This window comes from Culex quinquefasciatus, chromosome 3, assembly GCF_015732765.1.
Source record: "Culex quinquefasciatus strain JHB chromosome 3, VPISU_Cqui_1.0_pri_paternal, whole genome shotgun sequence".
Taxonomy (NCBI): domain Eukaryota; kingdom Metazoa; phylum Arthropoda; class Insecta; order Diptera; family Culicidae; genus Culex; species Culex quinquefasciatus.
The window spans coordinates 4,134,992-4,150,813 of NC_051863.1; the positions used below are offsets into that span (position 1 = coordinate 4,134,992).

Here is a 15,822-nt window from a genome sequence, read left to right on the forward strand (position 1 = left end):
CGAGTTTTAACAAGTTTTAACGGAAAAGTGGCGAGATTTGGTCGGTTTGCGCCATGAACGAGGACCGGACGTGCTCGATTCGCATCTGCCAGGACGGGCACGCGAATGCGCTGGCGTTGAATCGCGAATCGACGCAGATTGCCGTGGCGGGTCGTTCTCGTGAGTATCGTAGTCTGTGTAGGGGATGTCGGGGCAAATTGATTTAAATTTTGAAATATTTTAGTGCTGAAGGTATTCTCAATCGAGAATGATGGCTTTACTGAGGTGTGCAACATGCGTGGAGGCAAGAACCAGAATTTGAGCACCTCCTCGAACGACGTGGCCTGGAGTGCGCTGGACTCCAATATCCTCGCTACGGCGGCCACAAACGGAGTGGTATCGGTGTGGGACCTATCGAAATTTGGTCGGCAGAAGCAACTTCTGGTGTACGCCGAGCACGAGCGCACAGCCCACTCGGTGGCGTTTCACGGTGCCGAAGCGAATCTGCTTATTTCCGGGTCCCAGGACGGGACGATAAAGTGCTTCGACCTGCGCACGGACAAGACCGCCATCAACACTTACTTTAGCAATTCGGGGCTGGACCCCGTGCGGGACGTCAAGTTTAGTCCGCACGCGCCAAACACGTTTGCGGCGGTGTCCGAGAACGGGACGGTTCAGCTGTGGGACATTCGCAAGAATGATCGATGTACGACGCAGTTTACGGCGCACAGCGGACCGATCTACACGTGCGATTGGCACCCGCAGCACCAGTGGCTAGCCACCGGAAGTCGGGATAAGCAGATTAAGGTGAGTTTCTCTTTTTTTCACAAATTAGATTGATGCTAAAATCAACGTTCCATTTCAGATCTGGAACACCAATCCGAAAAATTCTTCGTTGGAGAACCCGAAAAATGTTTCGCTCGAGTACAGCATTCACACGATCGCCGTTGTGGGGCGGGTTCGCTGGCGGCCGGACAAAATGTACCACATCGCGAGCTGCGCCCTGGTCGTGGACAATAACATTTACATCTGGGACGTCCGTCGGCCGTTTATTCCGTACGCCTCGTTCAACGAACACTCGAACGTGACGACCGGCATCGCCTTCAAGGGAAACGATTCGCACATCTTGCTCTCCACGAGCAAGGACTCGACAGTGTTCAAGCACATGTTCAAAGACGCGGCCAGGCCTGCGTTGAGAGCGAATCCGCAAGGAGCTAGTTTCAACTATAAGGGCGATTTGTTGTACGCGTACAAACTGAAACCTCCGACGCCTCCGCCGGTCCAAAAGCCAAGTCTGCTCGGAAGTCGACAGAAAACGCCCCCCTCTACGGATCAGTTTCATCTCGCCAAGTCTAGCTTGAATCATTTCCTGACGAAAGCTCCCAGTTCCAAAGATGTCACAAAGACTTCTCTGCTGAAGGATTTCTACTCGCTCAAGGGCTGTGCCAACGAGTACATTCTGGACGAATCGCAAGGAGAGTGTAATTTTACGGAAATGTGCGCCCACAACGCTGGAGTGGCGAAAAAGTACGGCAAAACGAGCGTGTCTTTCCTGTGGAACTTCATCAGCCAACTGTACGCGTACTCTTCGATCGCAAACCTAAAGCTGGAACAACGAAACTCAAACGCAAGCCAGGGCCAAAGCTCAAATCGTCTGATGGCACAAAACTCCAACCAGTCGAGCTCGGGCCGCCCCGAAGACAAAACTGGAAGCAATCCAAACGTTGGCTCCGCTGGACAGGTTGTGAGCTGTACTGATGACTTCCTAGATTTCCTCAACCCCAAAAGCGATCTAAACTCGCTCCTTTCCGGAAAAGGCCAGCTACTCTCCGTCGAACCAACCGGCTGTGACTTTGTGTTTGGCGAAACGGAACTCACCTTCGACAATGTCAAATCTTGCCGCGACGGCTTCCTCTACACCGGACCGCACGACCTAATCAAAGACTACACGTTCCCCTCGTCAAACGTGATGCACGATCTGCAAGCTCACCCCAGGAAGGACCTCCGCGACAACGCCCAGGAAAACTCCCCACCACCAAACCCGCCCTCATTCCTCAAAATCATCGAAAGCAATCCCGTAAACCCGCCGCTCTGGCAACCCCACCAAGTCCTCGCTGACTGCCTCTGCCTTCAAACAGAAATAGGAGACGTCCAAACCTCATCCTGCATCCTGCTGGCCCTCGGCGAACGCCGTCACAGTCTCCAGATCGACCAGACCGTGTACGAAAATTGGTTGCTTTCCTACATCGAGCTGCTGCACCGCCATCAGCTGTGGAACGAGGCGACGAGGGTCATCAAGGCCGGAAGCTGGATCCAATCGGTGGCCGAGATGAACCAACAGTCGACGACGATGCACCTCAGCTGTGGGGACGGACGATCGGTGCTGGGGTCCAAGTGCAGCGTGTGCAATTCGGTCGTGCGCGGTCTGTACGCCTGGTGCCAGGGCTGTTCGCACGGTGGCCATTTGTTGCATCTGAAAAGCTGGTTCCAGAACAATCCACGGTGCCCCAAGTGTGGCCACCTGTGCGAGTACGAGTAAGGTAGGTGTGTTTTTATTTTATTTTTCAGAGCTTTATCGATATTTTTCTAATATATTGTGGCTCGATGTAACGCTTCGCGCCGTATTGATTTTGATGACCGCCCTGAATCTCACAGTTTTTGAAATATCAGAAAAAAACGATACAAATCTGAGTGAAAGTAAAATCAAATTGAGCCATTAAAATATCAAAATATTAGCCCTAAGGCCTGACAAAACAAATTTTCAAAAAAAAAATCTTAAAAGTAGCTCGTGAAAATGTTAAAAATAAATAAATTTAGAAATTTAATAATTAAAAATACGGAAATTAAAAAGTTTTTTTTTCGTGACATGCTGTTAGCAAAAAATTCTGGCAGTTTGTTTTTTTTTAATTTAAGTAGAAACATAGATTTTATGATTTTTTTTAATTTTGAAATTTTAGAAATTTAGAATCTCAACATTTTAAAATTTAAGAATTATAAAATTTCAGAATTTCGGAATTTAAGAATTTCAAAATTATAGAATTCTAGAATTTTAGAATTTTAGAATTTAAGGTGTTTTTTTCAGGGCATTAAAATATACATTTTCATCTATGTATTATCAAAACAAATTTGAAGACATTTGGTTATATCATTGCCGAGATACAGCTATTTGAATTTAGCAGTTTCAAAAAACGGGTGCCACGATATCTCAACACTGCCTTGACCAAATCGTCGACCAAAATTTTAGTGAAGACTCATTAGACGGTCCTGTGTGCATGACGAAAGCCGATTTTCAAAAAACTTATTCCAAAAAAAGATAAAAATATTTTTGTTTTTTTTTTATATAAAAAATAATCAGTTTTTGATTTTTGTATTTAAAAAAAACATCATTTCAAAATCGGGCTTCGTCATGCATACGGGATAGTTCTTCAGAGTCTGCACTCCAAATTTCAGCCAATTCGGTCCATCCCATCACGAGATATCGTGGCACCTGTAAATCAACTCAGTGTTTCGAGAAAAACGCTTAGAAAGTTTGGCAGTTCGCTTTGCGCACGACAAAATGTTGAGCTTAAAATCGTCTCTCACTCAGTTTAATCATGTAATATCTTCATGAAAGTTTCAGGAGTGATTGAAAATCATCTTTTTAGTGGATTCAATTAATTTTCTGTAAAATGATTTTTTGTGATTTTCTACATGTAAGAATTTTAGAAATTTAGAATTTTGGAAATTTAGAATTTTAAAATTTTAGAATTTTAGAATTTTAGAATTTTAGAATTTTAGAATTTTAGAATTTTAGAATTTTAGAATTTTAGAATTTTAGAATTTTAGAATTTTAGAATTTTAGAATTTTAGAATTTTAGAATTTTAGAATTTTAGAATTTTGAATTTTGAATTTTGAATTTTGAATTTTTGAATTTTTGAATTTTGGAATTTTAGAATTTTTGAATTTTTGAGTTTCTGAATTTTTAAATTTTTGAATTTTTGAATTTCTGAATTTTTAAATTTTTGAATTTTTGAATTTTAGAATTTTTGAGTTTTTTTTTCAAAAGGTCCAAAAAGCAAAAACTGAAAATTTGGTTTATTGGACCTTTAAAAAAACTCCAGAATTTTAGAATTTCTGAATTTTAAAATTTTATAATTTAGAATTTTAAAATTTTATGATTTATGAATTTTAGATTTTAAGAATTTTAAAATTTATGATTTTTTTTAGAATTTTAGAATGAAAAAATATGCGAAAGGTGGAAGCAAGCATTTCACAAACTATTAAAAAAAACAAATCAAACGTAATCTTCTAAGTACTATCTACAACTATTTACACTTTATTCACAACCGTTACGTTACATCTTCGTTTCACTCATATTGACCCGACTGCCGACAAAGCCCCGATTTTCGCGCCCCCCAATATCCAGCAGCGTGTTCAAACTGCCCGAGTTCTGCCGATGGCGCAACATTCCGATCTTCAACAGGTGCGCATCCGTTCGCAGCTCCTCATCTACAACCTGTTTCTTCAAATCGTGCTGACTCGTAGTCACGGGACTGTTTTCGTGGCCCGTTTGCTGCTCTCTTTTGCGCAGAAATTCCTCGAACCGTTTGCTGCTGTCCCACTGTTTGACGTCAAAGTTCTTGAGGGATTTGTCGGTGGACGGCTTTTTCTTTTTGGGCTTTGTTTTGACGGGTTTGGCAGTTTCGTCCGAGGTTACGATCGTTGGAACTGCGGGAGGGATTTGTTGTTGCTTGGAATCGGAAATTTTACGATATCGTTGGATTGCTGGTGGGGTTTCCGATGCGACTTCTTTGGGATCTTCACTGATCGTAAGGGTTCCGTGGTTCTTCTCGAAGAGAGATACCGGGGAGGGTTGTTTCTGTTTGTCCTCTTGTCGCGATGCTTTGCGATCACTTCCGCTCATGTTGTAGGTGCAGACGGAACCTTTGGAAGAGTTGGACGATTTGTTGGAGCAAACGCTGATCTTGGCCGATGTTCGGGAGGCTTTGCGTGGGTTGGAGGTGGTGGAACTCTTGCGTGATTGGGCTCCGAATTGTTGGGAAATTTTCCGGATTCGTCCGACGTCGTCCTTTAGTGGGTGTGGTCTTGGTGGCAGGGGTGGAGGTGGGGCGAATGCCGTTGCAAATCCTCGTGGTTTTGGCTTTGGAGGAGGATTTTCGATGTCCAGATGAATGCTTCGTTTGCGCTCGGACATGAAAAATGCTTCGATTTCCACAAGACTTTTGCCTTCCGTTTCCGGAAGGAACTTGTAGAGAGCGGCCGCACCTATGAACGTGATTGCTGAATACGTCCAGAATGTTCCTGGGAGGGTTAGGGTGGCGAGCATTTTTAGAAACAGTTTATTCGCTAGGAAGCCGAATATGTATCCAGTACCTCCGGCGATACCGGAGGCTCCGCTTCGGATCGATGGAGTGAACAGTTCGCCAATCAACATCCACGGAATCAAGCGGATGCCCATGTGAGTGAGGAATGCACTGGCCAGCAGAAGCGTTAGAGGTAGCCAGAGGTATTTGTTTTCGCTTGCGTTCGGTATCTGGACTAGAAGATCTTTAGGTATCGCGGACTTTACGTACTCTCCGTATCGGATGCTACTGTTGAGCGTGTCGTCGTACGATCCGTTCAGATAGTACGGTGTGAAGCTTTGATCGTCATACACGGCTCCGCTGATACTGTCAGTTGTCTCGTTGATCGCGTTGGAGAGGTTCGCGATTGCAGTAAGCCGCTCCGTGGTGTGATTCAGCGGAATAACAGGAATTTCCGTCTTGATTGCGGACACATTCGCGACCACGTTTCCCACGGACGATCCAGGAATGGAATTTAAAAAGAAAGCGTATCCAGCGACCGCGAAAAAGCAGCACGCACAGCCGATTGTGGATACGAGAACCAACGGGCGCTTCCCGCTGAAGTGTACGAGACCAACGCAGAAAAGAGTTCCCAGCAGTTCCGCTACTCCTAGGAATACTGTTGCGTAGTACTTGTCGATTGGGGCTTTCAGCGTGTGGAATATCTGGAAGAAAATAAACGTTTTAATAACCGTAAAGAGTTTCTCTCCACCTTGATCTCACCTGGACCGCGTACGTCTGCAGCGTAGTCATCCCGGAAAAGTGTCCAATGAAGAAGCACAAGCTGATAATGGCAAACGGTTGCAGGAACGACCGCTTGGTGTAAAGCCGCATCCGTTCCGTGGCGCTGTAGTCCTTCTCCATCTCGATCGTCTGCTGGGTGTGCTTTTGAATCTCATAAAACTCGATCTCGACGTCCTCGACGGAAACCCATCCGCGGAGCCAGGCAAGGGAACGTTTGGCCTGCGAATATTTTCCCTTTCCCGCCAACCAAACGGGACTTTCGGGAACGAGGAACAGCAACAGGAACGAAATCACCGGAAGAGAAGCGCTGACGAGGGCCACCGTTCTCCACCGGAGAAAGCTGCCCATGAGAAACTGGATCAGAATTCCGATTATGACGCAGGTTGATCCAGTAGCGGCCAGCATACCACGCAGCTTCGGGGTCGTAACTTCCGCCACATATGTCAGCACCGGCGCTTCACTAAGCCCACCGCTGAAGCCGGCCAGCGCAAGTCCGCAGTACAAAAAGTGAACGTCGCTCGCAAAGTGAAACAACAGCCAAGCAATCAGAATCGGAATGTTCACAATCTGCATCGCCCGGCGTCTTCCGATCGGTTGCGTCAGCATCCCCGAGAACACACAACCCAGCGGCACGCAGATCAGGTTGATCGAGCTCAACCAGGAGATTTCCTCCTTGCTCAGCGTAAAGTCTCGCTCCAAGCTAGCCTCGCGTCCGTCACCGCCCTGAATCGCAGGAATCACGATCGTCGGAAATCCAAGCGTCATTCCGTAACCCAGCAGGAGGACGTTTTTCACGCTGACCGCGAGAAATTGCGCCAGCGCGGACCTATTTGAGCACCGATCTTCCCCAGAAGCGTCGCTACCGTACTCCTCCTCGTCGTCTTCGTCTTCGTCAAGATCGGCAATGTACGCATTGTTGTTGCAGTACTCCGACTTTCCATGCACCAACCCCGGATGAGCGTGGTGCAGCTGCGACATAAACTCATACTTGACGTCCTTATCGTTCAAATCCGTCCCGCTCTGCTTCCGTATCGCCAGCCCGAACGGATCCGGATCCTTGAACTTCTCCCCCTCAAACTTAAACTTTCCCTGCTGCTTCCCGTACTGGGTCTTCCGGACGGCCAACTGGTACGGGTCCGGGTCCTTGAACTTTTCCCCCTCAAAGTTAATCTTGGACTTCCGCTTCCGGCCCTTCCGCTGAGCGTTGCTCATTTTAGATTTAGCGCTGCTCTTCTTCTTCTTTTTTACTTTCAACTCTTTGAATTCAGCTTGCAGCTCGTGGTAGTCGTTGTATTTGCTGGCATCGTACTGCTTGGACTTGCCCTTGTTTAGCTCGCGATAGTTGCTAAAGGCGTCGTTTATCTCCGGATTGCGCGGATCGTACTGCTCCCTGTAGTGGCTGGGTTTGACCGGCAGCCGGATGTTGTCGTTCAGCTCGGGGTTGTGATTGTATCTGAAAGTGGTAAATGATTTACTGTTATTTGAAAAATATAACGGGGTAGTTACGAACAAAATATCATTGTTTGGTAAAACCTTAAAACGGGGTAAGTTAAAAAAAATATTTGAAAAATCAGTAGCTATTCCTTATTGGAATGTTGGAGAAAAAACACTGAGCCGACCAAGTAACTAAACGAATTTCAGAAATTTCAAATTTTAGAATTTAAAAATTTTAGAACAACAGAATTTTAGCATTTTTTGTATTATAAAATTTTAGAAGAGCAATTCCAGCTGAAAACAAATTTTTTAGGTACTTTTTTCTCGACCATCTCCGATTTCAATGAAACTTTGTAGACATGTTATCCTATGCTTATGTAAGCCGGTTTTGTGTATATGGAGGCAGTTTCACTCGGTAATGACATTTGAGAAAGGCGTACTGCCCATGTTGGCATAAATGTCCCATATGCAAAAACAGCAAGCTGAGAAAAACGCATTTGAAGTTTGTCCCATCCATAAGGCTACGTGTTAAATTTTCGCGAAAAAACTGGATTTCCTCTTGATTTCTAGAACAAAGTACTGGATGTTATAGGCTCTTTCGAAAGAGCACACAATTTTCAATCAAACTGCATCAATAACTCGAAATCGATGTAAATGCATATGGGACATTTATGCGATCAGGGGCAGCGTAAGTGTTTTAAATGTTTTTGTATTTCGTAATTTAAATACTTCTGTGTCTCGAAGCCGTTGCATCGTATCAAAAAGTGGTCAAAGACAAACTTGTAGGAAATTTGACGGGCTTTCCGAAAAAAATACACTGAAAGAAAAAAACACTCCACTTTTATGAGATTTTTTTATTTTAAAATTTCAAAGTCAAATTAGAAGGTGAGCCCATGATTTTTTTTCGTTTAAAATTTTTGTGAAAATAAGCCTAAGATATTATAAAAAGACTCACGTAAAATACAGGATGGAGCAAATCTAAAAAAAAAAATAAAAAAATACAAAAATCATATATTGAAACTTTTTTTTTTGAAAAGTGCTCTAAACGTCAAAATTTTCAAAAACCGAATACGGAAATCGATTCTTCAGGCAATTTTACATAAAAGTTTTCATATTGACCACTGTTCTAAGTCCATAAAAGTGGCGTGTTTTTTTCTTTCAGTGTATTTTTGTTCGGAAAGCCCGTCAAATTTCCTACAAGTTTGTCTTTGACCAACAATATTTCAAACACTTACGCCATTCTCAAACGTCATCATCGAGTGAAACTGGCTCCATATATACAAAAATGGCTTATATAAGCGTAGGATAACATGTCTACAAAGTTTCATTGAAATCGGAGAGGGTCCGGTACAATCGATTCCCTATTTGGCATGGAATTGCTCAGAATCTCAGCATTTTAGAATAGCAGAAATTTAGAACTATTAAAAATGTAGAATTTTAGTATTTTCTAAATATATTATTCTCAGGATTTTTAATCAAATCTTTCCCTGAAAATTAAAAAAAATATTTTTGCACAATAAGAAACAATGAAATTTGTTTTTTTTTTATCGCAATTCTGGAACGAATGACCCAACCCTTTGTTCCCTTAATAAAATCAACAACAAACACATTGTTCAAAACAATCCAGTTGTGGAAGGCTAATCAACCTAAATTCCTTACATCTATGGAATAACCCTTCATTAGCATATCCGCGCTGTAACGGTACTTGTTCCTTCGGAGATAAGGCAATCCACTAATTTAACGGCTCGTGAAAATTGATCAATCGAAGCGCCACACGCACGACTCTACACAAATCGCTGGTCATTTCGCAGCCGGATTTAAATAAATTAGCGTCTCTGCTGTTGAGTTCGCACATCTCACAATGAGAAGATGTGTGTGTTTGTTTTGAGCGACAACAAAAAACCCAATTTCTTATTTAATTGTTCATGGAAATTCAGAAGAATTTTGACAATGAACGTCAGTAATGGCCAAATGTTTGAACATCCAAATAAATATATATTCAATTGTCAAGATCTGTCTGAAACAAACCTGCCCCGAAGCGTCATACTTTCTTGCCACTTTTTTTGAATGGATGCTCATTGTTTCTTTAAACTCCATCTCGCAGTTCGTTTAAAAATAGTGACTTGAGAAATTATTTCCAGTCCGCTGACCAATATTCTTCGCCCCAAGGACGAATTGCTTTATTTTTAGCACTGATCGCCACTCTGCTGCATTGCTGGCGGAATTCGCGGATTCAACTCCTTCGCGAGCAGCACAAATAATATAAAAAAGCATAGCCGCGATAATTTGTTTGCCTTTGCGAGGCTTGGCGCAATAAAAAGATCGTGTACCTTTTCAGATATTGAGTATTTATTACCCGGCGCGGGTGGCTTGTAAGGACACACACTGCAAAAGTGTTTATGTTTTGTTGAGGCCAGACACACTTGTTTTCGCGCTCGAGAATATCGATTTCCGTGAAATTTTAAAGATGAGTTAAGTGAGTGAAGATCATAATATTTCCTCGAACTTGACAATCTTCAAGAAATCTGGTTATGTAATTTGATCAAATATTTTTCAACCGACACTTGCGATCCAAAGTACTTCAATCAATCCGACAAAATCGATTATTTAAGTTGCAATTTAACGTCTACACTACGTCACTTGTGCTCTAAATAACTGGACAAATACAAGCATCCGCACTATACCATGGCTTCTGAATTTGGAAAATTAGCACGTCATTACTTTGAAGCAACAAGCACATTTTCGACAACCGCAATGATCTGTATATCGAGCTTTTGAAGAATGAACAAGTATCTCATTTCTACCCTCTACTTATCTAGTTTTTTATATCATTTTTATAATTTTCCAGTGGTAACCGTCGACCTACTTTTTGTTGTGGCAATTTTTGGAATAAATTACAATTTCTGCTTATTCTAAATTTTTTTCTAGAGTCCTATACTGCCCATGTTCGCATAAATGTCCCATATGCAAAAACAGCAAGCTGAGAAAAACGCATTTGAAGTTTGTCCCACACATAAGGCTACGTGTTAAGTTTTCGTGAAAAAATGGATTTCCTCCTGATTTCTAGAACAAAGTACTGGATGTTATATGCTTTTCTGAAAGAGCACACGATTTTGAACCAAACTGCATCAATAACTCAAAAACGATGAAAATGCATATGGGACATTTATGCGATCATGGGCAGTATAAACATGTGAACGACAATAGGTAATAGAACCTTGTTTAAGCGGTATACGCACTTCGGAAGGAACCGGTCAAGAAAAAAATCAAATGGGCAGCAGCGGCAGCGCAAGCAAGTCAGACAGGGTGAAGAAAAGCCCCAAGAAATCGCTCCCTCTCTTTTGTTCCGCTGTTCGTAAAGCTGTTTCTTGACCCCTTTCCTTCCGATCTGCATACTAGCCTTTAAAAAAACTCAGATTTGACCAACTCACTCCGAAACAGAGAATATTTATTGTTTATATACTTACAATAAACATTGTGAGAGCTTTTTCTATTAGCAACCAATAACCATACTCTTTCTCAAATTCACAATTTTGATCAACTTTAAATAAAACAAGGTGCAGATGGTTATGTTATACATGACCAATATGACAATGTACTTTGCAAAAAGCTCTTAACATTTCGATGCCAACATTTCAAAAAGCATCATGTACAAACCATGCGTTTTGAGAAAAACGCATTTGAATGTTGAGCATCCATTTTCAATTACCATTTTTATATAAAAGCAAAATAAGATGAAAAACATTGCTTTTGTTGATACTTGATCATCCATATTCAATAAAACATTATTTCCGTTATTTTATTTGCGAAAAAAAAACATAACTTCTTTTGAAATCACCAACGTCGATATCACCCTGCTGTCACTGAGGGGGGCGCTTTGTTATGATTCGTTTTTCTTCGCCGAATTTACATGGCGCTTTTTTCATGTTGCTTTTTTTCGTCACGAGGTTTATGTAGCCTTTTATTTGACAGGTTGACAGGGCTATATAAACAGGGACTGCTGATGGCAGAGATTTTGTTTATGTTACTTTATTTAAAATCATGATTAAACAGACTTTACTGAAGTAACATTTGCTCATTTTTGGTGGAGAGGTAGCTTATTAGAAGTACTTTCAGAATACACAATAACCCAGAAAGTGTCAAAATGTACATGATGCCTTTTGAAATGTTACCGTCGATTTACTCTATTTCATAATAAAAAAAATACGTGGTTGAAAACTACTGGGAATTCTATTTATTTTTGTTTTTTTCATCATTATTTTATATGGCAAACTTTCAGGTTTCGGTGCTTGTGGTGTGTACATACAACGTAAAGAAGCAAACAAGCTTTACTAACATTCCAGTCCCTTAAAATCGAGATCTGCAAACCGACATGGTGGGCGCCGTTGGTGGCCAATGACTGTTATTTGTTCGCAACTAAAGGATGCATTAGACTACGACAAACAAACAAACGAACTTTTTGACAGTTTGCTTGCTTTGCTTGTTTGTCTGCATTTGTTTGCAGAAACGTCAGCCTGCTTACATTTGGCTTTGTTTGGGAATTTGCCGCAAACAGCGAGTTTGGCAAACTGTCAAACACAAAAAAGTGCTAGTTTGTTTGCCATAGGTATATAGCTCCTTGATCTAGTTTAGGCAATCATGTTTAGCTTTCATGCATGCTGTTAATAACAATATAATTAAGCATACCCGGAACTGAGATAAGCTGTATCAGCACAAATTAAGTTTGTTAAAAACTATACTTTGCATATTTTCGCAGCCGGCCAACAGGTATTGCATTGGATACAGTTTTCAATTGGAAAACAACCTGGATGTGGTTTTGAATTCAGAAAACATTTTTTTTTGTGAAAACGATCCTTGTTGAATTATATTTTGTTGTGACAAATTGAGACACATTTACATACATTACATAATCCTCGAATTTTGAGCGCAGATTTGAAATAGTATGGAAAAACCGAAAATAGTAGTTTATGCAACAAGTTGCAAAAAGAGGATTTTTTCAGCACGAGTCGTACATTTATCCAACGAGGTTCACCGAGTTGGATAAATACGACGAGTGCTGAAAAAATCAAGTTTTGCAACGTGTTCCATACAACATTTTTTGCAATTTCGAAAAACACCCATTGAGTGAAATTTTAAGTCGAATTTTCATGTATTTTGTCAATAAATCGTTTAAATCAAAAAAATGTCGAAAAGTGTTACTTTTCGAAACAAGTGCTGAAAAGTTCAACTTTTTAGCACCCATTTCAGTGCTGAAAAGTAGAACTTTTCAGCATTTATTTTGAAAAGTGTTGCTATTCGATTCTGTTATTTTTGGTACAGAAAAGTAGGCTATTTCGTCGTTCAAGAATGACAGGAAAAGTAAGTAGTTTCACGACGGAATTGCAAAAAAGATTTTTTTTTTTCAGCATGAGTCGTACATTTGAACGAGTCGAGTTGGATAAACGATAAGTGCCGAAAGAAATCAACAACATTTTTTGCAATTACGAAAAATGGAAATTGCAATCATTGGAATGGAATTTTATGTCAAACATCCATGTGTTAAGTAATTTCACCGTTCAAAACAAAAAAGTATTGACATTTTTTACTTTCGATAACCGTGCTGAAAAGTTCAACTTTTCAGCACTCATTTGAGAACTTGTCAGCACTTGTATTGAATATCTTTAAATTTTCATTCTGTCAGTTTTGTTAAAAAAGAAGGCCGTTTAGTCACTTGAAAATGACAGGAATAACAAGTAGTAGTTTCACGACGGAATTGCAAAAAAAAAGTTTTTAGCAATTTGCTAAAAAAAAATAGATTTTTAGATTACAATAAAACAAATCAATGAACATTAGAGTTTTGGGAATTTAGAATTAAATGGAAAAAAAATCTTCTAATTATTGTTGTTGCAAAATCTTTTGACTAAAAAATAAATAACAGTTTTTGTTGCATAATAACAAACGTACTTTCTTAACCTTGCCTGCCTTATTGCGCAACAACTCACTACACTCAAAACTTCATTCAGATATTGATCTTCCCCGAAAAATAAGTTCAACGACGCACGCTTGTGTCTCTTCTGTCTTATTCCCTCGCCGAGGCTGATCAGTAAAAAACCCCTTCCAGAGGAATCCCAACCTTCGTCTCATGTGGGGAACTTCGGTAAGCTCTTAAAAACTTGTCATTTCGCTTCAATTGTTAAATCTGTTCCTTGGTCACATTTGGTGACTATTTTTTTGCGGGCGTTATGAGCTCTTCTTGCTCCCTAAATTAAGTTTTTAATCCGACTCACACTCCTCAGTTCTTAGCACATTTGCCGGTGAAATTTAAACCGGGCCACTTGCCGTTCGTCCTTGCGAGTTCAACCTAAAAGTTCACACCCGTATCGTCTTCCTGTCTAGACGTTCCCACAAACAGCACGTGGTGCCTGGTGGCCACTTACTTGGTTTCCATGAGTGGCTGACTTCTTCCTTTGCAGACCAAACGGGGTTATTGAATATGGGTTAATGCGATAAACGTCCTCGCGTGGCCTCTAGGCTACCACTTTCTTCCAGAATACTTCCTTGAACACCGAAATCGAAAAAAGTGACCGCTTTTGCCTCCAACGGCTCGAATATCACTGATCCTCCCACTCACTCTTGGCCGAGGCGTTTGCCGGCCGTGTCACCGTATCTGTTTGCTCATCCACTTTCGGTGCACTTGTTGTTGAAGTAATCAATTATTCTCATTGCGCGAGTTGGTGCCGAGGATCACAGACGCACAAGTAGATCCTCGGGGGCGGTCACTCACTCCCCCGGAACGACGCGGCGACACTTTTTGAAACCAATCGATCGACCTTAAGATGTTTGGAACGTGATCGAGCCAGAATAGATTGGTGCTTTTATGCAAGGAAACGATCGCGATCAGTCAACTGAACTGTGTTAGAAGGAAGCGAGCGGAGGTATTTAGACACATCTTGTTTCGCGGCGCGAACTCTGCTGAATGTTTGCGAGTTCTCTGGACGACGTTGAGTCTGGGCTGGTGGGGTTCGCGCGATCGGTAACCCTTTAGTGGATAGAAAGTTTGTTTTTGTCTGATTTTTTTTAAATTATAGGAAACATTACGCTACGCTTATCGAAAAATAAAATTGTTACACAGCAAGTAAAGTAGTAATCCAGCTGCGTGTAATAGGCCTGGGTGTAAAATAAATGTTGCATTATTTAATGAAATTATATGTCATATTACACCCTGCAATATGTAGCCCATCCGTATGGGAGACCTACTTGACCGAATGGCAAGCTCACAAATACGTTTATCCTTTCCATTTTTCATCGGTCTGATGGCCGAGCGGGCTAAGGCGCCAGTGCTTACTGTAGGTCGACGTCATCGTGCTATCTTGTCGCACCCGCCATTTTGACGTTCCGAGAAAAACGCGTTTTAATGTTTGACCTTGAATATTCAAAAACGAGAGCACGCAATGTAAACAATAACAAACACGTTTTGTTTGGCTCACCATTCTGTGCATTGTCCCAAAGTTTGGTTGAAGTTGGTTGCTGGAGTCCCGAGTTATAATTACAAATGTTTACGGTAGTCTAGCTTGTACGTGCGACAAACGCATCCTGACTTTCCTGGCCTGAAATCCCTTTGGCCTTTTGTCGCACTTACATCAATTTTCATAGAGTGACAAGATAGCACGACAAGATTGAAACTACTTTCATATGTAAAGTGACAAAAATGCACGGAGTTTTTTCGGTTTTTGTTGAATATCTCAGGATTGAAATCGAATTTTGGGGATCTGTGAAGGTCAAAAGGTGAGGCATTGTGAGCTGCACAAAATGGCGTTCTTAACTCAATTTGGCCCAAAATGCACGTACGACAAGTTAGCACGATGGCGACGAGGTGTTGGGGTTGAGTCCCGTCGGTTGCAACTTGTTTGTGTGTTGTGTTGTGATGTGCATTAATTCTATCGGCGCTAATCTTATCGCCAATAATGGACGATATCTCATTTTTTTGATTTTTTTTTCTAAAATCAATCAATTAAACCAAACCACGTAAAATTTTCAATACTTCCACTAAGAATGTATTTTTTGAAAAATACTATTTTTTTAGAAATTACCGTATTTTTTCGGAAATACTCGAATTTTTCAAATATGCAATATGGCTTTAAAACGAAACAACATTTTTTGATTTTTATGCTTTTTAGCACTTTATTAGAGTTTTTTTGAAAATACTAAAATTTTCACAAATTACCGTATTTTTGCGAAAATACTCAAATTTTTAAAATACGCAATATGGATATCAAAGGAAGCAAAATTTGGTTTGCTTTTTCACATTAACAATTTTTTTTTGAAAATATTTTTTTTTTCGAA

At 41.0% G+C, this 15,822-nt stretch overlaps 2 protein-coding genes across 2 annotated transcripts; one reads left to right on the forward strand and one right to left on the reverse strand.

Annotated features, from left to right (window-relative positions):
• Positions 1-22: 22 nt before the first annotated feature.
• Positions 23-2,589, forward strand: LOC119769748 (GATOR complex protein WDR24). The gene is made up of 3 exons (XM_038263279.1): positions 23-159; positions 224-786; positions 845-2,589. The coding sequence occupies exons 1-3, from the start codon at positions 54-56 to the stop codon at positions 2,516-2,518; spliced, it is 2,343 nt and encodes a 780-aa protein (XP_038119207.1). The 5' UTR covers positions 23-53; the 3' UTR covers positions 2,519-2,589.
• A 1,671-nt stretch (positions 2,590-4,260) lies between these two features.
• LOC6044739 lies at positions 4,261-14,441 on the reverse strand. The gene is made up of 3 exons (XM_038260000.1): positions 13,917-14,441; positions 6,046-7,519; positions 4,261-5,987 (listed from the first exon to the last, which is right to left on the reverse strand). The coding sequence occupies exons 1-3, from the start codon at positions 13,925-13,927 to the stop codon at positions 4,314-4,316; spliced, it is 3,159 nt and encodes a 1,052-aa protein (XP_038115928.1). The 5' UTR covers positions 13,928-14,441; the 3' UTR covers positions 4,261-4,313.
• Positions 14,442-15,822: the final 1,381 nt, after the last annotated feature.

Bases quoted from the DNA above. Each gene is read 5' to 3' on its own strand.
- LOC6044739 (XM_038260000.1), bottom strand. The intron at 5,988-6,045 runs GTGAGATCAAGG...ATTTTCTTCCAG, and splicing joins TGCAGACGTACGCGGTCCAG to ATATTCCACACGCTGAAAGC.
- LOC119769748 (XM_038263279.1), top strand. From the start codon at position 54: ATGAACGAGGACCGGACGTGCTCGATTCGCATCTGCCAGGACGGGCAC. The intron at 160-223 runs GTGAGTATCGTA...GAAATATTTTAG, and splicing joins TGCCGTGGCGGGTCGTTCTC to TGCTGAAGGTATTCTCAATC. The intron at 787-844 runs GTGAGTTTCTCT...GTTCCATTTCAG, and splicing joins GTCGGGATAAGCAGATTAAG to ATCTGGAACACCAATCCGAA.